At 38.0% G+C, this 27741-nt stretch overlaps 1 protein-coding gene across 1 annotated transcript; it reads left to right on the forward strand.

Annotated features, from left to right (window-relative positions):
• The first annotated feature begins 749 nt into the window (after positions 1–749).
• LOC115729123 (callose synthase 7) lies at positions 750–26190 on the forward strand. The gene is made up of 42 exons (XM_030659571.2): positions 750–1358; positions 3303–3403; positions 5595–5707; positions 5797–5884; positions 5988–6098; positions 6182–6343; positions 7595–7684; positions 7780–7871; positions 7979–8102; positions 9276–9410; positions 9488–9564; positions 9641–9728; positions 10918–11040; positions 11123–11240; positions 13660–13991; positions 14094–14146; positions 14398–14458; positions 15373–15454; positions 15541–15596; positions 15684–15770; positions 15915–16025; positions 16179–16273; positions 16364–16445; positions 16528–16691; positions 16818–16941; positions 17107–17210; positions 17283–17394; positions 17472–17623; positions 18360–18469; positions 18549–18671; positions 18767–18835; positions 18957–19119; positions 19204–19315; positions 20804–20926; positions 21004–21122; positions 21267–21350; positions 22867–22979; positions 23042–23271; positions 24023–24820; positions 24917–24967; positions 25155–25340; positions 25742–26190. The coding sequence occupies exons 1-42, from the start codon at positions 1139–1141 to the stop codon at positions 25973–25975; spliced, it is 5772 nt and encodes a 1923-aa protein (XP_030515431.1). The 5' UTR covers positions 750–1138; the 3' UTR covers positions 25976–26190.
• The last annotated feature ends 1551 nt before the right edge of the window (positions 26191–27741 follow it).

Below are 27741 nucleotides of genomic sequence, written 5' to 3' on the forward strand. Positions count from 1 at the left end.
AATGGGGAGTGTTATAAATATATTAATAATATGTGGATGTTTCACCTTTCACCATTTCCTCTTCCAATGTATGTTACAAATACATTGATATACATTGATATGGATTGATGTTTCACTTTTCACATTCCATGAGCGATTTTTTCTCTTTCAATGTAATGTACATTCTAGCCTATAAATAGAGGCTTTTGTAAACTTGTTGATGAATGAGGAAAAGAGTTAACATTTGCTCCCCACTTCTCTCTTATCTCTTCTCCATATTTCAAGTTGGTTTTATGTTTGAGTTGATTCCAAAGATCATCGTTTACTTTTACAACAATTGTAATTATGTTAATTTATTCCTAATTTTTTTTATTGATTCAGTCATAAACCTTTTACAATTATGCTAATTCAGTCCATCCGCCCAATTTTGGCCGGTCGGCGTTGACATGGATGCTGAACTGTATTGAGGCTTTCTAAATCCAATTGCATTGAAGGCAAAATTTTTTAAGATTGAATTAAGATAATTACAAAAAGTTTTTTAAAGACTTGTTTGGTAATTCTCCCGGAGCTTTCTAAATCCACTGGCTCGGGCCCAAACCCAACACATAAGAGAGCCCAAGACAAACAAACCGAAAGTTTAAACTGGGGGAAAAGCAGCATGACAGTGCTTCCTCGTTCGACACTTTCGCGCGCAACAAAGCAAAGCAAAGCAAAGCAAAAGAGCCGCATTTCTGACTCAGACAGACACGAAAACCCAAAAAACGAGGAAAGCACAAAGCAGCGCCTCTCTCTCCGCCATCTCCCAGAAAGCAAATGTCCAAATCTCTGAAAATCGGTACTTGTTTATCAGCTCGGAAAGCAAAAGCATTCACGGCGACCCAACAGTCCTCCCACGCACGTTCTCTCATTCTTTTCTTCCTCCCAGAGCAACTCCCTTTTCCCCACTCACCACCCGAAGTATCTCTCTCTCTCTCTCTCTGCGTATATAATCGGCGGAAAAGATGATGATGGGTGCAGTCCACATCACACTTCGAGACCCACACAACCAGAGCGGGACGACGGCTAATCGCTGGACTTTGACTGGCACAGTAGGAACCCAAATCGCCGCCGGAGCCGGTGACACTAGAGGCGGCCTCTCTGCGGGGAACCGCCGTCGCGGATGGCTAGCTCGAGCGGGAGCAAGCCGGAGCCGGGCTCCGGCCTGCCGCGGTCGCCGTCCAAGAAAATGACGAGAGCGCAGACGACGATGGTCGATTTGCCGACCGAGGACGGCACCGTCGTCGACAGCGAGGTGGTGCCCTCTTCTCTCGCCCCTGTCGTGCCGATCCTCCGCGTGGCCAACGAGGTCGAGAAGGAGAATCCGAGGGTTGCATATTTATGTGAGCTTCTTCTTCTTCTTCTCTCTCTGTCGCGTCCCCATTTCTGTTTTGTTCGCTTTATTTTCCCCGTATCCCATTGTTCGGTTCGTTCTATGGCAAAAATTTCATAGGCGACTTGGTGGAGTCAATCACAAGAATGCCATGCCATGCGGTTGTTTATGTTTCGACGATAAAAGTTCAATCTTTTTTCCACGACCGACTTATGCAATGAATTTTCCTGCGGGACAAGTCAATGTCCAAGTCGACGTGGTCGAATTTTGATTCTGTCTCTATCATTGTTCACGCCTCGTGCGTGCTTGATTTTTTTCTCCCCTTCTCATTTTATCAGGCGACTTCAATTGTCAATCTTTTTGGTAGATAACTCAGACATGTCACCCGAGAGGGAATTGGTTTTCTCATCAAGAATTCTTTATGGGCACTGTCGGCTTTGGGAAAAAAAAAATCATGTAACAGCTGTTAACTGCAGAGTTTACCTATCAAACTTTAATGGGTTTGATGGCATGATTTAGATGAAAGGGGTTAAATAGATATGAAAAGTGAAGAAGTGGAAGAAGGAAGTCATTCCACGGTTATATTTCTAAATATACTTAATGATTATTAGCTGTATGTTTGCTCCCATTTATATGCTTCATGGCGTTCGATATAAAAAATGCGCGGAGTATTCTTAAAATAGTTACTCTCTCATAATTTAATCTTCTAGCGTCTAGTTTCTTATCTAATGTCTGATTATATAACTGAATCTATCTAATATAAGTTTGATAGGTTTGGGAAGAAAGTCATTTCAAAGTTTATGCTCGAGATATGTCTTCTTGAGAGCTCTCAAAATGGAATCCTCTTTACAATTATAGGTCACATGACATTATAGTTTGCTTAAACATCATTAACGACAATAGCTTTCTCTCTCTCTCTGCTACTCTTAAACCTTTGCTTAGACGGTAAACAATTTTTGAAGCCAGTACTCTTTTTTTTAGGTGAACAGCGATGAACTACCTGTTATCTGCCCCTTACCAAAAAAAAACTACCTGTTATCTGCCTGGTCATATTCTGTTTTCTGTTAATTGATTGGGGTCTTGTCTTTTTAGAGGAGTTGGAGGAGGTAACTTGACTCAGAATTTTTTTGTCGGTTGAAAACTCAACTCGATTTACTTTGCAGAACATGAAGCATTGCCTTAAGGGGAGCGATGGGTTGAAACTGTTGTGTGCATCTTAACCGCTTAATTTTTGTTCGAGTGATATATCAAAGCTACATTTACCTAATATTTCACCTAAGCTGAGAGAATCCGTTTCTCATGGTAGATTATTGGGGATTCATGCAAATTGACTATGATCATATACAAACAGATTATTGGACTAGTAGCTAGTGTCCAAAATGGAACGTACTTTCTGTTGCTTCACGTCACAAAATCATTTACTTGAAATCGTGGAATTCTCTTTACCGTTAAAACACGGAATTCTATGTTAGAGCCACAGATGATTACTATTCAAACAACAAAGTAGCCAAGATGAGTGTCTAAAGCTTATGGTCGATATGAACATTGTAATTTATACAGAAATAAATGTGAAGTTGTAACTTGACTTGGTTTGAGCCATTATGGTAGCCCTAATGGCTCATTAATAAGAGAACAGCAATGATGTCATCTTTCTTTTATGAAAATTCTGTCTATGCTGTTTACTTCTCCATTGTTGGAAGTTGGGTCTTATCATGTTTACTTCTCTGTTGTTGGAAGTTGCGTCTTATCAGTTGTAAGAGTGGAGCAGATATTAAAATGCTTTTCATGCATGCTGATTATTCTTTCTCAGTGGTCTACCTCATTCTTAGTCTTCTTTCCAAATATAAAGATGTTTCATGGCAAGGTTGAAATTGCATTGGTTGGACTCCAAATATGGTTCTGTTCCTATTCTGTAAAAAACTTCTCTTTTTCCTTGCTTTATCTCTCCTATTAGGTCGCTTTCTTGCATTTGAGAAGGCTCATACGATGGATCCAACATCAGCTGGACGGGGTGTTCGCCAGTTTAAGACTTATCTCTTACACAGGCTTGAGAAGGTATCTTTCCTAGTTCACGTGGTCTCTTGGCCTGTCATAGCAGCATTGCTGAATGATGAAACATATTATCAGTTCATTTATACATCATGTCACTAGCAGTGATGCATTTTGTCTTTTTGCTGTGACAGCTAAACTAACAGAAGAGACTCTGGTTGCTAGATCTAATGGCCTGAGACTGCATTTTCACATTTACTAATCTATCAAGATGTGAGAAAATCACTTGAGCGATATTACCATGGATTTGCAGTCATAGATTGTTTAAGTTGACTCTGACATAAACAAGAGCATCCTATTAGACTGGATCTATACATAGGACTGTATCGGAAAATAAAAAAGAAACTATACAATTAGGACATGAATAGACAAGAGGCCAGCAACTTCAAGCAGAATATCACTCCACAGCTGACTTGTCAGCAATAGCAATCGGCTTTGGAAAACCTTTCTGTTTTCTCCCACCAGATCTTCCATGTTACACAAGATGGCATTAAGTTCCACAGTCTCTATCAAAACTGACTGATATGCCTTCCAGCTTCCAATTGCGTTTACTGCAGCAGTGGGCATGGCCCAACATATCCCTGCCAAAAAACCAACAATGTGATAAATTCCAGCAACCACTGAATAAGCAGATGTACCAATTGTTTTTGCATGGAAAACCGATTGACAGTTCGAATTTTCTAAGCTTCAGGTTGTCATTTTCTTTTTTGTTATCTAGAGTCTCAGTTCATAATTGAAAATAAAAAATAAATATAACAAAGAACTGACCTTTGATGGAGCTTTAGCATTCCTCATGCTTCCATGTAAAGTGATTATGATGTTCTTACGCTTAAGAGCCCCATAATACGATTCCACATCAGATATTTTGTCTTTTGTGAGGTTTTGTGAAGCTTTATCATTCCCAAATCTTCTGCTGTTGTGAAAATGGTCTTCCAAAGAACGAAATGGGTCTCTTCATCACCCATGCTTTTCGAAGGCTTCTTGATTTAGAACACCAGCGAAAACTAGCACTAATTTGAATTAGATAGAGTGATGCTAAAAGCTGCTTCTCTATTTGCAATAGAGAACAATCATTAAAAATTCAGCAGAAAAAGTTAATCACCACTCCAGACATATATCCGGAATTTTCCCTTTGAATCTCTTCAACATTGAGTATGACAAATTTAGAAATGAAGCTGATGCATTGCAACCCTTACTGATAAATTCCTAAGGCTTATTCTCAAGTACTCTGCGGTGTTAGAGTTAACGAAGCCATATCTGAAACTGAGGGGGCCTCCATGGTCCCCTTGAGGGACCGTCCACGGTCGTGGCCAAGTGTGTTTTGTTGTAATTCCCATACAATGTGTTGTAATGCATAAACTCTTAATGGGTTTTCAATAAACGGCCAAGGTCTATTCATTTGGGATTTAAAGGCTTCCAGTTCTCGAGGATTGGTTCTTCGAGGGACCATAGACTACAGAAAGCCCCCGAAACTGCATATACATAGAGTAGCAATCGGTGCCCGAGGTCTATCATTTTCGTCCAGAAACCTCTATGACCACTTATCCAACAATCATATCCCACAGTTGCACCATTCCTGCCCCCTAGGCCACTCTTGTCCAAAGCATTACGGACTCAATGACTTGATGCGACTTCAGAGTTGCTCTACTTATGGTTAGTTGATCTCTGAGTTGGGGGATTGAACTACTCAGAGCAGAGTTTGTCAGCACTATTTGGTGCTTGATCCTTTGAGATCAATTCTTTTTTTCTGAATGGTCATGTGCTTCTATGTGTTCTCATCTGAAGTTTTCTTGGAAATCCTGACAAATCGTATGATGTTCGATATAAACTGGAAGGACAATTTCATGGATGCCAACTTATAAATGACCTCATATGTTGGTGCCATTTGTCATTTAAGTTGAAGGTTAGAAAGAGGGAGGATGCAGAGGTATCATCCTAACAAGGCATTTAAATGTGAAGAGCATCGCAATGTCTCTGCTCTTGGTAGCTTGAAATGTCTTTCGTTTTGTCTATGGCCTGCTGTTGCTCCAATGCTGTTAGGCCTATTGGTTGTTGATAATGATATTACATTCTTGTCATCGGTCAGCATTTCTGTGAATTTGTAACAGAGTTTAGCCTTTGTGGGGGAAAAAGCAGCACACGGACTGCGTTGTAACTTGTATGCAAACTGTTTAATTCTGAAATTCTAATTTTGTAGGAAGAAGTGGAGACGGGATTTCAGCTTGCCAGAAGTGATCCTAAAGAAATCCAGTTGTATTACCGGATGTTCTATGAGAAAAATATCAAAGATGCCCAATACACCAAAAAGCCGTAAGGCTCTACCGTTATTTGATTGACTGCCATACCTCTTCACGTTATTGATTCTTCTTTTTTCTATTGTTTTCTATTAACTCTTGAAGGGAAGAAATGGCAAAGATAGATCAGATTGCCAGAGTATTATATGATGTTCTGAAAACCGTGGTGCCATCCTCAAAGATTGATGATCAGGTTCTAGTGGAAGAAATTTAGTATCCTAGCCTATGCTCATCTTTGTGTTCTTTTCTGTGGCAGCACTGACTAATGGTATCTGCAATTTGCTTTTGCTCTACAGACAAAAAGGTATGCTGAAGAAGTTGAGAGAAGAAGAGAACAGTCTGTGCACTATAACATTTTACCATTAGATGTAATTGGGGTTAAACCTGCAATTATGGAACTTTCTGAGGTAAAATTTCAATTTATGAAAGGTTTGCATTGGAATTTTTCAATAGTGGCTGTATTACTCATCAAATTTTATGAAATGTCTAGATTAAGGCTGCGCTTCAGGCTATACGCAAAGTGGACAATCTTCCAATGCCCCGAGTTCATGGGGTGCGGAGCATTGAGGATGACAATTTGGTAATACCGAAGCAGGGGAGTCAGTCCATCACTGATATACTTGATTGGCTTTCATCTGTTTTTGGGTTCCAGGTAAAACTTGTCTTAAATATCCTATTATCGTTTGAATCCCTTATTGTGCCTTGATATTGCTTCAGGTCCTCCTTTAGCAAGCTGATTCTAGAGCTGCGCATGATCTCTGACTCCATAGTGCGCTGAAAGTACTCTCACTTCTTCTCTTTTTACAACAGAAGAGGTGGTTTATGCACCGTTCACAATGATATAGAAATTTTTGTTTGAGCCCAACTAATAGTTGGAACTAGAAGTACGTAATATCATTAAGAAATGATGTCGACCAACCTTTTCATGTGGCAAGTTTGGCCTACTACCAGTGTTTGGGAAACCGGACAGGACTGGTCCGTTTGAACCGGTGACTTGACGAAGGGTGAGGCTGGAGTATTTTTGGAAAGTAAAGGACGTGGCTGAGCTGGGTCTGAACCTGTGCCCTGCCATTGATGTGAGCCCAGATCTTATCCAGCTGCACAGGCAACTTATTTGTGTGGATAATTTTAGACCAACGAACTGAACCCCTTGAGAGAAAGAATGCCCATTGGTGTTGCGGAAACTGAACCCATGATCTCTGCTAGCTAAAAGCGCACTCACTTGGACCTAAATCGATTGTTGAATTACTTCACTATATCACCTATTTCACTCAGTTTAACTAAATCGAAGGGTTCAGATGGTCTCACTGGCTGAATTGCGAATTGCCAGCCTCTCCGCTTTCATACTGGTATGGTTTGAAAACATTGCCAACGACGTGAATCACCTGAATTAACTGGCCCATTCCTTTGCAGTTGAATCATGATAAGTGGTTTCACAAAATTGTATGTAAAAATTACCAATCTAAGTTTTCGTTGGAGTTTTACACATAACTGTTTGCTTCCCACAAAAATGTCTTGCTAATCATATCTCTTGAGGCATATGAACCTCGGCATCCTAGTTTGGTCTAGGTTATTAATGTTGAGATTGCAAATGACAGTGGCGACGTTGGGCTTTAAATTTGATTTTGGCTAACTGTGATGTCAAGGATCCTATAGCTTTTATAGTATTCGTGTTTTGAATGCACGAAGTAATAACATGCCTCATGTGGAAAGGCTTACCTATGTAGTCAAGTTAACACTATGTAGTGGACTTAGCCTTCTGTGATTTCTCAAAAGTGAATAAAATTTTATCACTTTTTTGACCTTTCTAAAGTTTCATAGGTCAGCTTTGCTTTCTGTAATCTCTAATGAAGGAAATTATACGTCATCTGACTAAATACGGATTCTCATTTTGTTGCTGAAGAAAGGAAATGTAGCAAATCAGAGGGAGCATTTAATTCTTTTACTTGCCAACATGGACATAAGGAATAGACATGAGGAACAGTATACTCTGGTATGTACATCATTTTCTGCATAGGTTTATATGGAAATAGCAGAGTTCACTTTAAAATGAGGTGTGATTGAATATTGGCCACATACTTCCTGTAGTTGAATGGTGACACTGTTGATCAGCTGATGGATAAAATTCTCAAGAACTATCGATCTTGGTGCAATTATCTTCATCAGAAGCAAAATCTTCTGTAAGCTTTTCTGCCTTACTATCACATAAATCTTTCATTTGAAAATTGAGAAGGAACTGATTTGCAGGTCTGCTCAATGTTTTGGCAAACCACAAATTTTCCTCCAGGTTTCCCCAAGGTTCTGACAGACAACAGTTGCAACTTATCTACCTCGCGCTCTATCTTCTAATATGGGGGGAAGCTTCAAATGTTCGATTTATGCCTGAATGTCTCTGCTATATCTTTCACAAGGTGCGTAATATGGTTATCTCAATATCTATATCCTTTCTTAGTCATCCAAAGGCACGTATATCATGTTTTCTTGATGAATAGAAGTCATCTCAAACATATTTAGGGATTTTGCTATTAAAAGTAGAATGGATTTAGCCCACACAAATCATCAAGACACAAGGATGGTGTGTACACACGCTGCTTGAGGAGATGATGCATGCAATTAAAGTCACTGTCAGTATTATATTTTTATACAGTACAACTTGTTACATCACAATAAATTATTGTAAGAATAATAGCTAGTAATCTTTCATGAAATTGACTTAACCCATGTAATTTTAAAGGGTATGTAGACCATTGCCTTGTTTAGCTTCAGCCATTGATCCTGAGAAAACACCGTGCATTTTTACTTGATGTGCCTAGACAGCCTCTAATAAGGTGGAACTAGCAGAATTAACTTTGTTTATGCATACCTTCTTTTGCCTAAGAATTGGCATCCCCCCAAAAACTGCTTTGAGCGATGCCTACTATCACTTTCAGGGTGATGTTTCCCAACCTAAATGAATGTTTTTGGACTAATTTTTGTGAACATCATTGGCACAGCCATTGGCATGAATGAGTTTCTGATATTGATCGGCTTCATTCTTATTAGCTGCAGACGTGATAGTAAACTTCAGGCTTAAGTCTGAAGCTAGAAGAAAAGCTGATTATGTTCCATCTAACTACTGGACAGTTTTCATTGGGACAATTGGGTCATTTAATGTGGTGCTTATCCATCATCGCACCCTACTTTGATAATCTATTCCTTGCTGAAGCAAAATCTGCTTAATCTACCAAAAGTATTGAAATAAACCTGTCAAGAGCAAAACTACAACCTTGGAAATTTTTGTTTGTATTTTAATCTCATTCTAATAACATGTCATCAATTTTTTACTTGTTGATCACGACTTTGAATTGATGTGTTACTTACAACTGGAGGAGAAGTGGCAGATCTTACATTTTGATCAGCAAAGAAATGAAGTAGCTTTTCCTATGGAGTAAAGACAAGGCATGACTTTTCTTACCGGAGTTGATTCTGCTGTTGAAAAGTGTTACACTTGAAAGTCAAGCCCACCTTTCTTGTATATGATGCTTTACTAGCAAGTCTTTTTTCTTGTTGATTATGTGATATTAACCTCCTTTTTGTCCAATAAGATGGCGGATGAAGTTTTTGGCATCTTGTATAGCAATGTTCATCCAGTTAGTGGAGATACATATCAATCGGCAGCACCTGATGATGAGTCATTTTTGAGGAATGTAATAACCCCTATCTACCAGGTCCTTCGCCAGGTATGCTCCTTTTCAGTTGATGCCTCAAGTTCTTACTTGTCATGTCAAGATCTGAAAATGGAGTAACATGGTTAAAGGAAGCTAGGAGAAACAAAGGAGGCAAGGCAAGCCATTCAACATGGAGAAATTATGATGACCTAAACGAGTACTTCTGGTAAGATCTATTGAGCGTGAATAATTTATGACTCCGGCAGAAGCTCGTCAGTTAATTCACTTTTGAATTTCCTCAGGTCCAACAGGTGTTTTAAGCTAAGGTGGCCATTCGATATTACAGATGATTTCTTTGCGCAACCAGACAAGCTGCAACCTGCAGATGCAGTATTCCTTGTTCTCCCTCTATCACTCTGTGTGTGTGTGTGTTGGGGGGGTGGGTGTGGGTGTGGGAGTGAGTGATTAGATGCCTCTCAATTTTGTGATGCTTCATTGTCTAGAAATATATGTAAATGAATTGCAAGTTAATTAAGGAAAATGTTACCAGAAACCACTTTCCAATTTGGTAACCTGTTAGACAAGGCAATGATAATTGGCCGGGCCGTCAAGCTTTCGAAGAGTTTTCTTTTTCTGGAACCTTGGTTTTGTTTAGCAGGGCCCTTGATTCCTTTGTCATCAGATTTTTTCCCCGTTTTTCAATTATTAAAAGGTTGGCTCGGGAAAGTGATTACATCTCTAGGCTAGATTATGGCCATTCAGCAATAAGCATTGTTAATTCCTTTAAGCGCTGGTTTTGTGTCCTTCCTTTTTTCAAAAGGGCAACACAGCATTTTAGAATTTAACATGCTCATCTGATGGGAATCCCTTTATATTTGATCAAATTGGCATTAAGAAAATCTCTACATATGTTTTAGTAGCTCCTCCTCTCCATTGACTGGGTGAATTTGTATTATAGTTCGGGAAAGTGATTGCATCTCTACCCTAGTTCATCAATAGGCATTGTTAACTCCTTTAAGCATTGGTTCTGTGTCCTAAACTCCCATTTCCAAAAGCAGAACATAGCATCGCCAGAATATAACATGGTTGTCTGATTGGAATGCCTTTCCTTTTTTTATCAAATTGGTAGTGATAAAACTCTAAATAGATTTTACCTTACCAAAAAAAAAAAACTCTAAATAGATTCAGCAGCTTCTTCTCTCCAGTGACGTAGTGAATTTCGAAATTATAAAGTCTGAGCCTATTTTGCACTTCATTATCATCCATCTGTGACTTTTGCTTTTTTGGCACTGTGGCTATCTAGTGCGAATTGTCAGCTAGCTTCTTTGACAATGTACATGGAATTAATGGCTAACCAGGATTATCCAATTCACGACGTTTTTTCTAATAGAAAACATCTAGAAGTTTAATTGTTTTTCAAATTATATGATGAAATTGAACAATTAGGGGATGGAGCACAAGGAAATATTATGAATAGATCTTTTTCTCCAATTGCATGTCTGTGAATCCATGTTCATCCTGACACAAAAATAAAATATAAAGAATCCATGGTGATGTATATATTCTTATATTATTTCAGCATGTCAGTCAGGGTACTACCGGGAAGACACAGCCCAAAACTAATTTTGTGGAAGTTCGTACCTTTTTGCACCTCTACAGAAGTTTTGATCGGATGTGGATATTCTTTATATTGGCATTCCAGGTAGCCTTGATGTTGAGTAGAATTATGTTGTAGACTTTCTGTGCAAGAAATTAAGCGAGTTTTCTCCATTTTCTTGGTTCAGGTCATGGTACTTGTTGCATGGACTCCTTCCGGGTCTGTCACTGCTCTCTTCAACGATGAAGCGTTCAGACGTGTTTTGACAATCTTCATAACTTATGCTTTCCTGAACTTTCTGAGGGGTATGGTGATGTTAGTGCTCTATGTATTTTTTCCCATCATTATCGTAGATTAATATGCTAATATATGCTACATATTAAAAAAGAATAGACATCAGCCTGCGCTTTGTGCGGGATAATCATGACATGATAAGAATTATTCATAATTGAAATATCAAGAAAATAACCGACATAAAAGTTGACTTAAATTAAATAGAAATGTGTAGAACCACATTACTATGTCTTTATAATATGTCCAAGATGTGGTTAGAGGCAATCATATTATTCAGGAAAAAAGATGGGAGTATAACAAATTCTAAAATACAAAGACCTAAAAATTCCCTTGTCCTGTAAAGTAGATACATACCAATAAAGATACCTCTATATGACATATGGATGTCGACAAAACATAAATATCTCGATTCTCTCAGCAAGCCAAAGTGGGCATTTGCAAAAATGAAACGAATTAGAAACAAATGGAGTGATGATTAATTGAAGGGTTAATATCGCAAATAACCTCAAACCGGTACACCTGTGATAAATACCCCAAAATAATTTTTGACCACCAAAAACCCTAAACTGGTACACATGAATTTGGAGTTTTTCGTGGGATTAACACAATTTAATGGAAAATAACAGTAGGTAAATTTATCAGTTTGGGATTTTTTTTGGTCAAAAAATTAGTTTGAGGTAAATTTGTCACAAGTGTACCAGTTTGTGAGTTTTTGTGGTAAAAAAATTAGTTTGGGGTAAATTTTTCATAAGTGTACTGAATAATAAAATTAAAGAGTATACGTATGTATACATATAATTATGGATGTAAATGAGCATAAAAAAGTTTATATCACGGGCAAGGAAACATGGGAAGGAAAGATTCAGAAAACTCTCATCACCTTTTCTCATCATGTTTGAGGTTATAAAGCCCATCCATTTATACAAGCCACAACTTAGTAAATTGGAAAAGAAGCAGAAATATTTAAGCTAAATACAAATAATATAGAAAAAATATGAGGCACAAAAATCCTCCTCTTCTTTTGCAATTATGTTGTGTTGGTGCCACACGTGACCTACAGTCGAGCGCAGGTTCAAAATGCAAAAAGAATAATTAGGTTCCGTTTGTTCATGCAAAATGAATGATTTGAAAAACATTTGCCATTGACTAATTATTTCAAGTGATGCAAGCTACAATTTTTAGGAAAATATTTTTCAAATCATTCATTTTTCTCAAAACAAACGGAGCAGTAGATCAGAAATCACTAGTCAAATGTGACTGGCATTTTAATTACCAAGTCATGTTAATATCCTATCTTTTATTATAGTAAGTGAAAAAGAGATAACTATCCTATATTTTTTCAATAGTAAGTGAAAAAACACCAACATTTCCCTTGCCAGAAAAAAATATCATAATCAAATTCATATTTCTCAAATCGAAGAAAGGGAAAATGTCACGCTTCATACATTCAAAGGGGGACAATATACTATCATGACTAATGTCGGTTCATCCTACAGACATGCTTCTGTATATTCAGCGTGCAATCATACATTACCTCGAATCATATTCTTGCCAGCCATTATGATTTAGAATGTAAATTTTTATTGACAGAAAGTTTTAAAAGCCAGTTCATACCATCCTTTTGGGGAATAAAAAGTAAAGAAAAAAGAATGGGAGTGCCTTGGACCATTTGTAGAGCAATTTTCTATTGGATGCCTGTCCAATCTCTATCATCTCCAACAAAACTGCATGAGAAACATAAGAATTAAAATAATCAAGAGAGAAACAGAATAGGGACAATATATAAGAGGGATTGATATGTCTGTAACCGAAAGTTTGCAATACCTAGATAGTGTAAGAAATAAGAAAAGATGGCGAGAGTACTCACATAATTGTGTATCATTTGAGGGAATCTCTGTTCCATCAAGCCATCGAAGCCATGGAGCGTAGTTCAAGAAGGTATTATCAGAGTAATATGAAAAATGAAGATAATGGTCAACTTCTTTCTGAAAGTTTGTATTACGCGGGCAAGTCTATAAGGAAATTATGAGTCAACAAAATGTAACAAAAAGAGAGCTACTGCTTGCGTAGTTGCATGTGCAACATTCTGGAAATTTCATCAAACTGCAATCTACGATCGTTGGGGCTTTCCAAAACTCGTTTAACTTTAGGAAGGATAATATTTGCCTAGCTGTGTAGCCTTCTTTATGGGGAATGCAGCAAATCAAATTGTTGCGATAAGGAGAAGGCATTTCTAGCTATCTTAAGTTCTATGTTGACCTTAGAGGCAATCCTTAGGAAAGACCTTGTTATAATATTTACTATAGTTACTGTGTAATACGTTACCCTGGACCAGTTATGACTACTTGCACAATTCTTGGCAATTTTTTTTAAGAGCCACTTAGCATATAATCATTTCTGACACCGCCTTCTTCCTTTCCTCTTCTGCAGCAAGTCTGGATATAATTCTTAGTCTAAAGGCCTGGAAAAGCATGAGATGTACACAGATTCTTCGATACATTCTGAAATTTGTACTCGCAGCTGTTTGGGCTGTGGTTTTGCCAATTGGTTACTCTGGTTTAGTGCGGAATCCAACAGGAGTCGTGAAATTTTTCAGCACCTGGGGTCGAGATTGGAGGAACGAGTCATTCTTTTATTATGCCATTGCAATTTTTATGATACCAAATGTCTTAGCTGCTATACTTTTCTTCGTTCCTTACTTAAGGAGGACCATGGAGCGTTCAAGTATGTTCCCTATTACTGTTCTTATGTGGTGGGCTCAGGCAAGTATATGGATTAGACTACCACTTTGCTTCTAAGGGCCTTAATCACATGTTTGCAGTATCTTGTTTCCTTCCCCTGAATTGCATGTTCATACTATGCAGCCAAAGCTTTATGTGGGGAGAGGCATGCATGAGGATATATTTTCATTGCTGAAGTAAGAAGATAATCGTTCTGATTAATATGTCGTGTTTTTATGCTTTGATTGGTGTTTCTTTTGAAAACAACGTTTGCTATGTCAGCACTATCTTCTTTTTCTTATTTTCAAGGATAAATCTTCGTTGCTGGTTCGTGAGTTTGTGCTTAAGTGCAGTGTTTGGACATAGACCCAGCACCCTAAGTTAAAAAATATGCGCTGCTTTATTTGAGTGACTTTGCTAATTGTATATTGTTTTATTTGTGTCTTAGGTACACCCTGTTTTGGATCATGCTGCTTGTCTGCAAGCTGGCTTTCAGCTACTATGTTGAGGTGCTATCATCTTTTATCAAGTTATAGTTGTTTGGGTTGTGTGGGGTTTGCTTTTTCTTACTGCGGAAGTTGGGGATTTCTTGTGTTTACAACTGGTACAAACAGTTGGAGCATTTTTGCATATCTATAAACCAAGTAAATATGTGTATACCATTATTATCGTTCTTTTCTACTTGAAGATGATATAAGTGCAAGTACTATAACTCCCGGTTTTGTTATCTCAGTAGAAATGAACAGTTAAACTTCCTTGAAGAAAATTGATGCAGTAGAGCTAGAATCAATTCTCTTATCACATCATTTAACATTTGTTGTGTTAGAAGTTTATTGGAAAATACACAAATAATCACCTTGAAGAGGCTACAGATTGGAGAGATACCCACAAGGTGGAAGTACTGGCAAGCTTGTCCTCCTGGTTGATGCTGCTTTCCTTGAGAATAGGCGATCACAAATGTTCTGTGACATTTTGACTTGAAGGACGACATAAATGGCAGAATAGGTGATGAGTAAGACTTGAATAATCACATACAGGGAGTTATAAGTGCTTAAGTGTGTCAACTAATCAACAAGTCTTGCTAATCAACAAGTCTTGCTACAATGCTATATAAACTTTAATATGTTATCAAGAAACTTATATTAATTGCTTGCTGAAAGAGGTCCCAAGTCTTGTTTCAAGGCTTGTATTGTTGATGGAATAACTGAGTGTTGCCTCGATACTTTGTCAAGATAGTTTTGAGTTTGTCGTTAGAGTAAAGGGGAAATTTTATCCAGTCAGTTGATTGTGGGGTTGTTGTTTGTCCAGCTATTTTGATTGTGGATGTTGTTAGCTTTGGTGGTTCAGGAGAAGTAGCTACTTTGCAGCATTCTTCTCTCCACTCTCTCTTTAAAAGATTTAAACATGGGTATTTTGCGCATAGATTCTGCCACTTGTTGGACCAACGCAATTAATCATGAAGATGCATCTGGATAATTATCAATGGCACGAGTTTTTTCCTCACTGTAAGGTTTTTTTAACTCTTTTGATGTTTCTAGTATTTTCTAACTGGAGGAAAAACCCTTTGCAAAATGCTAATATTCATCTGCAGCTGCAGTGACACATAACATTGGAGTTGTTATTGCAATATGGGCCCCTGTTGTTCTTGTAAGCAGACTGGGTAGTTCTTTCATGATCCCCATCTTGTGGTATGCTGTATTTGATGACACTATGTCCTGTGTGATATGTTATCAGGTCTATTTTATGGATACACAAATTTGGTATGCCATATTCTCTAGTCTTTTTGGTGGCATTCATGGTGCTTTTAGCCATCTAGGCGAGGTGAGTGTCAATTCTTTCTTCATGCATAAATAGAACGCCTTAAATGTTTCAAATTGTCCTGACACAGACAGTTTAGCTCTTAGAATTATGCTTAAGGATACTGTATACTTCTCCTTACTATAAAACCTCCTTGCTTTTCTCAAGATACGAACACTAGGGATGTTGCGGTCCAGATTTGACACCGTGCCCAAAGCTTTTAGTAAACATCTTTTGCCATCATCACCAGATGCTACGAAAGCCAGGGGGAGGCAACAGGTATTTCCAATTGTTGGTTAATCTAATGTTCCACGTTTATTAAACAAATGTCCATTCAATAAGTTCCCTTTTTCTGTTGGCTATTTCATAGATTTATAGCTGATATTTCTTATAAAATCATGTTTATGATGCATTTCTACTTTTCCATGGCAGGATGAATCCATACTGAGGAAAAATATTGCAAACTTTTCGAGGATGTGGAACAAATTTATTCAGACTATGAGAGAGGAAGACCTAATTAGCGACAGGTATAATGAGGAATTCCACTTCCTCAACTTAAGCTTCGGTCTTCTGCCTCAAACTGATATTCTGTTGCTTCCAATGGCCCATTGATCCAGAGAGAGAGACTTGCTCCATGTACCATCTTCTTCAACTGATGTCTCTGTTGTGCAATGGCCTCCTTTCTTGCTTGCTAGCAAGGTATGCGTACTTTCACAAATTGATTTCTACTCATATATTTGCTCTAATTCATGCTTCTTGTCACTATTCTTTCATACAAAAGATTCCCATAGCATTAGACATGGCAAAAGATTTCAAGGGCAAGGAGGATGCTGACTTGTTTAAGAAGATAAAGATTGATCCTTATATGTATTCAGCAGTAATTGAATGTTATGAGACTCTCCGGGACATTATATATGGCCTTCTGGAAGATGATGCTGACAGAATGTAAGAGAGAAAAACTTATATATACTTTAGCCTGTAAATACATATTTAATATATCATATCATACTGGGTAGCATCCTTTCTTCTGTTAAGGTCATTGAGAAACCATGTTTTTCTCAATTTTTACAGGATTGTAAAGCATATCTGTTATGAAGTAGACAGTACCGTACACCAGCACAGATTTTTGACTGAATTTAGAACAAGCGAATTACCTTTGCTCAGTACTAAGTTGGGGAAATTTTTGACCATCTTGGTAAGTGTTTTTGTCACCTATATCTAACTTCAATTTTAATCTCAATGAATACATGAATACGACATTATTCTTGGACGGCTGACCTTTCAATCGTTTTTCTCTTCTTCCCTCCAATTGGTTCAGTTTCAAGAATATCTCATTGCTTAACTTCTTTAATTTTGGCAGCAAAACGACCATGACGACGAAACAGTGTACAGAGCCCAGATAGTCAATGTCCTCCAGGACATCATGGAGATAATTATCGAGGATTTCATGCCGAATGGGCACGAGTAAGTTCTGACAAACGTGTTTGTTTCTGTTGGTGCGAAATGTTTCTGTGTCCATGACTGTGCTGCTTGTAGGATCCTGGAAAAAGCAAAAATTGATTTCCTCCATAAGAAAAATGATGGGAAGGAGCAGATGTTTGAAAAGATCAACATTGGCCTTGCACAAGACAAAATCTTGAAAGAGAAGGTGTGCTTGACTCATTTTTGATTGAGAACCCATAAATAATTAAATAGAAAGTAAAATTCTCATTCTTTGACTTTTAGGCCCTTCGGCTCCATTTACTTCTGACAGTCAAGGAATCTGCCATCAACGTGCCTTCGAACTTGGAAGCTCGTCGACGTATCACTTTCTTTGCTAATTCTTTATTCATGAGAATGCCAGGTGCTCCGACCGTGCGCAAAATGCTGCCTTTTAGGTCTGTTTTTACATGAATAAGTACTATGCTTCATCGAAAGAGACAACCTTGTTTGTTCAATTCAGTTGCTGGAAATCTCCTTAAGTTTATAATTTAGTCTCATTGATAATAAATGATGATAGAATGATTTGGTTTCGCTATAGATGGACTTGTTGTGTGGTATATTATCCCAACTGCCTGCATAGATTAAAAATGAAAGTTGGAAATCCAATCACTATTCGTGCAGTTTTCGTGAAACTTATCGGCATAGATAAAGAAGTATCATAAAACATTTCTAATTTTTTATCTTCTAAAAATGTGTAGTTGTTTTGAGGTGAAATCATGTTTGTGCTTACAGATATTTATAGATAAATGGATGACTCGAAAAGACTAGATATGACCATATACAAATTTTTAATTGATGGTTATATTAAATTTCGATCATGTATGACTACGATGAGAAATCAAATAAAAATTAAATGGATCTATTTATTTTTATTAGCTAGTTTGTCAAAGCACATCCAGTTACTCACGGGGTAATGAAGAAATATCCTAGGCTTGACTTGGTGGCATTATGATATTTTCGCTAATTTATGTAAAGAGTATAGGGTTTGAGGCTCCTCAACCTCCAAGCTCCATTCTACCACTTTCCTGTATGTATGTATGCGCACTTATGTATATATCGCAGATGATTGTTTAATAGATACCTATTTATGATTTTCTTTTGGGCTCTCCTCTGCTTTTACGTCTTGGTCAGTGTCTTGACTCCATACTACAAAGAAGATGTCCTCTATTCCACTGACGATCTTAATAGGGAAAATGAGGATGGAATCACAACTGTGTTCTACCTGCAGAAGATCTATCCAGGCAAGTTTGCCTTTGGCATGTTATAATTCCCTTATACACTTGATATAATTTGACTGATGCCTTGTGCCATGCAATCTAGATGAGTGGACCAATTTTATCGATCGGATAAAAGATCCAAAAACAGGATACATAGGGAAGGACCACTTGGAACGGGAGGCACGTTTTTGGGTCTCTTACAGAGGGCAGACTCTGGCTAGAACAGGTTGATAATTTATTTATTTGGAAGCATGTACTATGCTTGAAAGCCATATTTATCCTTGCTTTGCTACTGTACTTACTATGTGCATTTGCTGCTAGTGAGAGGGATGATGTATTACAGGCAAGCTCTGGAACTTCAATGCCGTCTTGAAATAGCTGGAGAAAACGGTTAGTCATTTAACATGAACGAAAGAAATGTAGATTTACAGCTTTCAATTTTTTTTTGTTTGGAAGTTGCTGTAGGAAGTGGCATCCAGAAGCTGATCAAGAATCGATGTCTCTGTTGCAGCTTTAAATGATGAGGATGAGAGGGCTTTCTCGGATTTTGCACAAGCTCTGGCTGATTTGAAGTTCACCTATGTTGTCTCTTGCCAAGTCTATGGGATTCAAAAGAAGTCCGGTGATACTAAAGAAAGAAGCTGTTACAGTAACGTGTTGAACCTCATGTTGATGTAAGTTTTAAGGATGTTATTTCAATACTACTCAACAGAAAGTTCCAAAGTGGCTGATGGATATCAATGACACTAAAATTCTAGGTATCCTTCTCTACGGGTTGCTTACATAGACGAGAGAGAGGAGACAGTGAATGGGAAATCTCAGAAGTGTTGTTACTCTGTTCTTGTGAAGGGAGGTGATACACTTGATGAGGTAAGTTAGAATTCAGTCTTCCTTGTTGTTGAATATTAGGTATCAAGTGGGGTCGAGATCAATCCTTTTATTGGTATAATCTAGTTGACTCCTCTAATCGTTGCCTCTTGTTTTGGCTGTAGTTTGAATCTTCATCTTTGGTTTTCTAGCCATAATGCTGTATAATTTTCTTTAGTCTGTGCAATTGCCTGTAGGGCATTTATTCAAACACTAATTTAAGACACATCTAAAGCTAATAGGCAAGGATACGGCGAGTACTGTTAGCATGTTTCTGCACTTTCTGTTAAAGCATTCTACATATTTTTTTTATAGGGTTTGTTTGGGTTTCATATATATCTGCTTTCTCCCAACCTAACAGCTTGAGCTTTCGGGTGGAAATTTCTAACATGTTCTACCCTAATTCTTATATTGTGTGCGGGGCTCCTTCTTTGTTAATTCTACGTATTGTCAATCAATATTTTTAGGTAGGATTATCCAACACTTCTAGAACTTCGCATCTTCCTATTTTCTTCTTCCTGAGTTTTTGGTACCTCCAAAGTTGATTTATTGTTCTTCATCTGAAAAACCTGCTCATGCTTATTCTCATTATTTCTCAGCTGGCAATTGGATAATTCCATTCATAACAATCTGAAAATATCTGTTATCAAATTCTCATATTCTTCTCTCAATGGTTAATTCTTTCTAATTTCAAAATTTGATGGTTTAGCTTACTGTTTCTACATCCAATGCTGTCATGGGGATGAAGGACTAATTCTTGTCTACCTTTTGCACCAACTCTATTTGTGGATTTTGAGAAGCTCCTCTCCAGTCTTCCATCTACTTTTTGTCTGTTTATCACCGAAACCTTGGGAATTAGAGCTGGATCAAGCTAGGGTCATCTACTACTAGATCTAAATTGAAGCGGTCTTGTCTGCAAATTTTGGAAATGCTAAGCCAAGTAATTGACTTCTGGTAATTTTTCTCCGACGGTGATGTATATCGATTTGACTGATGTCAATGATAAACCAGTTTTGCAGCCTGAACATGTTTGACGATTCAAATACGCAACTAGTCACCTTTTAAATTAAATAGTTTGGGGATGCATGATGATGTCTGTTGAAGTTAAGCGACTTTGGAGTGCCTGAAATGCATTAGTTTACTTTTTCTCTTGGAGAGGATGAATTTATCTGATCAGTTACTTCTATCAAGCAAAGAAAATTTAGCGAAATATAAGCTCTTTGTCAAGCCTATGTGGAATTCCGTCTGTCAATCATCCTATTGGGATCTATTGGCCCCAGACCATACAAGTGCTCGATGAGCCCAGTCCAATAACGATATTAAGCTTTACGGAGTCTATGAATTAGAACATTTACTCATCTCTTCTGATGTGAGGACACAAATTTCAATATGGTGGCCACGTTTGTGACTGACAAGGATGTGGTGCAGATCTTGATTGGTGGGGCTTCTGTGGACCTTTTTCTGCTAATCAATAATCCATTTAAATTGTAGGAAATATACCGTATCAAGCTTCCAGGTCCTCCAACTGAAATTGGTGAAGGAAAACCAGAAAATCAAAATCATGCTATCATCTTTACTCGTGGGGAGGCACTGCAGACTATAGACATGAATCAGGTAGCTTTGTTATGTCTTTTCGTTGAATATGCAGAGGATAAAGTATCTCAGTTTTTTTCCCCTTTCCTTACTTGTAGGATAACTACTTTGAAGAAGCTTTCAAGATGAGAAATGTATTGGAGGAATTCCAAAAGGGTCATCGTGGGCAGAGAAAACCTACTATATTGGGCCTTCGGGAGCACATTTTTACCGGAAGGTGAACCTTGGAATACATATATGTGCAGAAATCACTTCTATTATTTGCTGCTTTATCCAGTTTAGGGGATCTGGTTTGAAAGAGATCAGAGCAGATTCGTCCAATCTGAATGGTTAGATCATTATTTTTTCACTTTTTTTACAGTGTTTCATCACTAGCTTGGTTCATGTCCAATCAGGAGACCAGCTTTGTCACTATCGGCCAGCGAATCTTGGCAAATCCCCTAAGGTAAGCCAAGCCAAGAATTTGTGGCTTCATGCATTTCTGTCAACTTGATCTTTGTAGCCACCAGAGTCTGCATCTCCAGATACATTGATTTTCCTTTTCTTGAGATATATCTTTGGGTGAAAGGCAAATTTTCGCTTAAAACCTGAATTTTGTGTACGACTATGTTATTTGTTCCTTCTTGAGCCTGAACATAGAGATTCACATACTCTTTTCCATGGCACTTACATGTTTACGTCATTTGCTAATGAGAGAGACATCTCATTGGACTTGTGCGAATTCTTCTTTGTTTCTTAGAGAAGCTCAAAGACTTTTACTGACTTCCAGAATTGCAGCTAGGACATTGCACTAGTCTCGCAGAAAGAACTTTTGGATCAGAAGGGTGGTCATTGAAAATGGGTTTATGATTATAAATCTTTAGTTTTTTGGATTGTGCCTAGCCACTGTCTATGAGTATAATTTTAGCAAAAAACCACAGTATGGTAGGTTTGGTGATTTGCATGATTGTATTATAAACTCAATATTTTTTATAAAAAAATAATGAACGATATCGGTGTCTCTACCAACTAGTAAAATGAAAGAATTCTCATTCTTTTTGTGTTTCCAATAGCATTTGAAGTTTTCCAATTTTGAATAGTACGTTATTTTTCTTGAAAAGCAAATGAACTACAACTTTTCTCCATTTTAGGCTCTTAAGAAAAAAATTCTAAAAGTGCTTGCAGACTATCTTGTGCCATGCACAGAAAAAAGTCATATATATATTGATAAAGTCGACGACTCTTATTAATTAGCCATATCGGTTATGGTTATTACTTACCACTATCAATTAACGACTATAATGCAGCTAAGTACATATTCAGAAATAAGTGGTGGCAGACATTTCAACATGCAAGGAATTGTATGCATGTGAAGCAAAACGTTTGCTCGATTAAAAGCGAAATTCACATTGGAGAATGAGTACACATGGACATGTGGACATAACTGTGAACATTGTACTGAATGGCTATTGATCTAACAAACACTTCGCCTTTATTTTGGTAGAATGTCACTTAAAATCTTGACCTTTTCTAGTAGATTCAATAATCTCTCTTTGTCTATGCTTTTGGAGCATTTTAGGTGGGATTGATTCTGTTGCACGACATTCTTTGTACCCTTAACAACTTTGGTGTAGGAGCTGCTGGAACCTGTGTTTATAGGGCATGATAAGATATATCTGAAGGCTAATCAATGTGAAAATTGGCTATGGAAGTATCCTGGAAAGTGTGTAGTAAATGGACTCCTTGTTAGTATCTTAAACAAAAGAAAGAAGGGAGGAAAAAAAAAAAGGTATGCGTAGAGTCTAAGATGTACGAATTTGATGTATGCGGTAACCACTAGTCCATTTCTTTGTGCACTCACACTTTAAGGAATAACTTATCTGGGCATTGGCATCAAAACTCTGATTCAAATTACTGAGAGTTCAGATTAGCTTGTTCCAATAATGATCCAAATGCTATTGTGTTTCTCACTCTTGTTGCAGGGTCCGTTTCCATTATGGCCATCCTGATATATTTGACAGGATATTCCACATAACACGGGGCGGCATAAGCAAAGCTTCAAGAATAATCAACTTGAGCGAAGATATTTTTTCTGGTAACCCTATCATATTTATATGATATTTTCATGGGACAGAATCTGACCATTTCTCGCTGCAGGATTTAATTCAACTCTTCGAGGGGGATTTATAACACATCACGAGTATATCCAAGTGGGAAAAGGGCGAGATGTAGGGATGAACCAGATATCCCAATTTGAGGCAAAGGTTGCAAACGGAAATGGCGAGCAGACACTTAGTCGTGACGTTTATCGGCTCGGGCGGCGATTTGACTTCTACAGAATGCTGTCATTCTATTTTACGACTGTTGGTTTCTACTTAAGTAGTATGGTATACCAACCACTCCTCCATTCATTTTGCAGCAACTCTCCTAGTTCTTTCAAATTTGGCATAAAAAGAATGATGGAACTATGGGTTCATAGCTTGTAATTGCAGTTCCCTGTCACATCGTAAAATGCTTGGTAATCAAAGCAGTTAAATTTTGTGAATCTTTGGGGTTATTCTATGTCCAGTCTGTCTTTTTGAGGGTCGGTTCAATTGATGGAGTGGTTCCTTAACAAAGGTGTCATTATTCCTTCTTGGGTGTCTAGGTCTGGTGGGTGATCAAGGAGTGAGTCATTTCCACTTAGTTAATGAAATGGTACAAAAGTATCAGTTTGGCTAAATCAGTTCCAAGATTTGGCATAGTACATCATTTGGCTGGGCTGTAATTTATCAATTTCCTGGTTCACTCTTAAACTAGGGCTACTTCTAGCATATGATTCCACTGTAATTAGCACGTCGCACCTCTTATTACATTATTCAATCACAAGGGAAAAGGAGTATATATAGTGGTAGCTATTCATGGGCTCAAGCCTAAACTACTAATGAAAAATTGTGGGCTCAAACTATAAAAGCCCTCTGATGTCCAAGGGGCTCCCCCCTTAAGATGGGGACCCACATGCCTTCCTATTGATGGGGAGTATGAACCACACCTCAACAGTAGGCAATTAGACTTCTATCTCATTCTTTTTCTTCAGAATTTTACATTGATAACTCATGGTAGCTTACTTTCTTACCACTTTGGACTTGTTTCATTCAGGTCACCGTGCTTACGGTGTACGTATTTTTGTATGGACGGTTGTACATGGTTATGAGTGGGTTGGAAATGGAGATTCTTCAGGATCCTAGCATCCGTCGCACAAAGGCCCTTGAAGAGGCCTTGGCTAGCCAGTCTGTCTTTCAGTTGGGATTATTACTGGTGCTGCCCATGGTCATGGAAACTGGCCTGGAAAAAGGGTTTCGGACTGCCCTCGGTGATTTTGTCATTATGCAGCTGCAGCTAGCTTCCGTGTTCTTCACATTTCAACTTGGAACAAAGGCTCATTTTTACGGAAGAACAATCTTACATGGAGGATCCAAATATCGAGCGACGGGTCGTGGGTTTGTTGTTTTTCATGCAAAATTCGGTGATAATTACAGGCTTTATTCACGAAGTCACTTTGTGAAAGGGCTGGAGCTGTTTATACTGTTGATTGTCTATGAAGTTTATGGGGAGTCGTACCGCAGTTCAAATCTCTACTTGTTCATCACTTTCTCCATGTGGTTCTTGGTTGCTTCATGGTTGTTTGCACCGTTCATATTCAATCCGTCTGGTTTTGACTGGCAAAAGACTGTAGACGATTGGGCAGACTGGAAGAGGTGGATGGGAAATCGTGGCGGAATTGGGATTCATCCGGATAAAAGTTGGGAATCATGGTGGGAGGAAGAACAGGAACACCTGAAGCATGCAAACATAAGGGGAAGAATCCTTGATATAATACTTACATTTCGCTTCTTTATTTACCAGTATGGAATTGTTTACCACCTTGATATAGCTCGCCACAGCAGGAGTATACTGGTAAGCTATTAATTCCATTGCAATTTTCTCTTTCCTCCTCCAGTTGCTGATTTGTTCTCACAGGATAATTCTCAAGGCTCTTCTTTACTTCTGTAGATTTATGGAGTTTCTTGGGTGGTGTTGCTAACCACTCTGCTAGTTTTAAAGGTACGCAGATACGATATATGGAGGTTTTGTTCCTAGATCTGCGTGTTAGCCACACACATTATTATTTATTATGAGTAAAGTCCAGTTGACCATTATGATTTTCTGCTGCTTTTCTGTTACCTTATGTAAATCAAACTGCAACAAACGTGTTCTCCTTTGCAAATTATTATTGCCTTGATGTTTTCAGTTGGTATCCATGGGAAGACGAAGATTCAGTACAGACTTCCAGCTCATGTTTAGGATCCTGAAAGCACTTCTTTTCCTTGGATTCATATCGGTCATGACAGTCTTATTCGTCGTGTGTGGACTCATTGTGTCTGATATATTTGCTGCTATCCTTGCGTTCTTACCTACCGGCTGGGCTCTTATTCTGGTAAGTCTGGACTAGTGCAGTCTTAAAAGAAGCTTTATGTATCAAGTGGGTTGTTTTCAACTTGCCCGAGTCAAAACTACCTAATCTTGCAAAAAAACACTCCTCACATTCATATTACGATTAGTCCTATGCAAATTTTCAAGCGGCGTAACGTCTCCACGTGCTTTTTTATACTCTTATTCTGGTAAGTCTGGACTAGTGGTCTTAAAAGAAGCTTTATGTATCAAGTGAGTTGTTTTCGACTTGCCCGAGTCAAAACTACCTAATTTTGCAAAAAGCGCTCCTCATGTTCATATTGTGATTAGTCCTACGCAAATTTTCGAGCGGCATGACCTCTCCACGTGCTTTTTTTTTATACTACTGTGAAACTACTGAGATCGATCTTCTCTTGTTCTTGACAGATTGGGCAAGCATGCAGGCCGTTGTTTAGACTGTTAGGACTCTGGGAATCGTTGAAGGAGCTGGCTAGAGCGTACGAGTACATAATGGGGTTGATACTGTTCATGCCGATTGCTGTTTTGTCGTGGTTCCCGTTCGTTTCGGAATTCCAAACCCGCCTCCTCTTCAACCAAGCATTCAGCAGAGGCCTCCAGATCTCAATGATTCTCGCTGGAAGGAAAGAGAAGGCAGCATGAGGCCCCCTCATTAGGATATGATACTTGGATAGCTCTACGTCCTGTCTACTGTCTTTATATGTGATTTTTCCCCCTGCTTTATTCTGCATGAACTTTGACAGAGGTTTCCTGATCTGCCTCTGAACATTTATAGTGGCATCAGGAAGGCCGTTCATTTTTTATGCTTCGCCTTGGCACCTCTTTTCTTTCTTGTTGTTCGGTAAAATGTGTTGAAACCGAAAGGATATAGAAACTTTGAATGTTTTGGAGGGAAGAATGTAAGCGATTGAACATAAACTTCTTGCGAAAATTCAATCATAGACGGATCTCCGATCTTCATGATTTTCACAATTAATAAGAATAAAGACGTACCTTTGTCCATAGCAATTGTTGAAGAACGATCAATGCAGAAGGCAAAGATGATGAAGAATTTGATTTCTCTCCCTTTGACCCTCTATTCTTTCACGTTGTTTCTGATAGAGAGAGACAACCATACGTTATGTAATTAACGTCTGTTCGTTAATACGGTGGAGAGAGGACCAGACTTCTTTTAAAAAGAAATGTTATCCAAAATATGCTTCTTCAATAGGTGCCTTCAATCAAAGCACGTTAATTGCACCTTTTCAATTGTATCATTCCGTAACCAACATAAACTAATAATTATAACATGAAATAATTATTAAACCATTATTATAAAATCATATGGGCCACATTTATTTTACATTCTCCCACTTGGTCAATATGAGTTTCCTTTCATGGTTTAATAAATACCATAATGTGCACAATAATATCATGTTAAAAATTTTCTTTAATTGGCTATCACATAATAACCACAATAAAGTAAAGAAGACTAATGCGAATCATAGCGGTTGTGTGTCATTAATCGACATAGTCCCTTCTATGTACTACAACTATAGCTCTCCACTCATCATGATTCATAAATAAGAAATATATCGATGGTCCAACTATAATGTCTCCGTTAGAGACTATCCTGTGAAACGTTCATCTACTTCAATCATGTATACTAAGTTGAAAATAGGATAAATCAGAAACATACATAAATGAGCTCAGAGTGTCAAATACATAAAATAAATAGAGCCATAATACACCATCATTAGTGACGTCCAATAATGCCCATCCTTTCAACATGTTCATTAAATAATTTGGGCGGCAGTCCTTTTGTTAATGGATTTGCAATCATAAGATTGGTACTAATATGCTCAATTGACACTCTTTGTTTCTGAACTTCTTCTTTGACAGACAAGTATTTGATTTCTATGTGCTTAACACCCTTGGAATACTTGTCATTCTTAGAGAAGAAAACTGCTGCATAATTATCACAATAAATTTTCACCGGCCTGGCAATACTGTCGACAATCACAAGCCTTGAAATAAAGTTTCGCAACCATAATCTATGAATAGTGGCCTCAAAGCATGCCACGAACTCAGCCTCCATAGTAAATGCAATAATAATTGACTGTTTCGCACTTTTCCATGAAATTGCACCTTCAACCAAAAGGAACAAATAGCCAAACGTTGATTTCCTTGTATCGGCGCATCCGGCTAAATCTGAATTTGAATATCCAATCACCTCAAGATGATTAGATCTTTTATAAGTAAGCATGTAATCTTTCATTCCTTGCAAGTATTTGAGAACTTTCTTTGCAGCTTTCCAGTGATCCAAACCTGGATTGCTTTGATACATGCCTAGCATTCCGACGGCAAAATTGATGTTTGCTCTGGTGCAAGTCCGAGCATACATTAAACTCCCAACAACAGATGCATAA

The sequence above is a fragment of the Rhodamnia argentea genome, chromosome 10 (genome assembly GCF_020921035.1).
Source record: "Rhodamnia argentea isolate NSW1041297 chromosome 10, ASM2092103v1, whole genome shotgun sequence".
Classification (NCBI taxonomy): domain Eukaryota; kingdom Viridiplantae; phylum Streptophyta; class Magnoliopsida; order Myrtales; family Myrtaceae; genus Rhodamnia; species Rhodamnia argentea.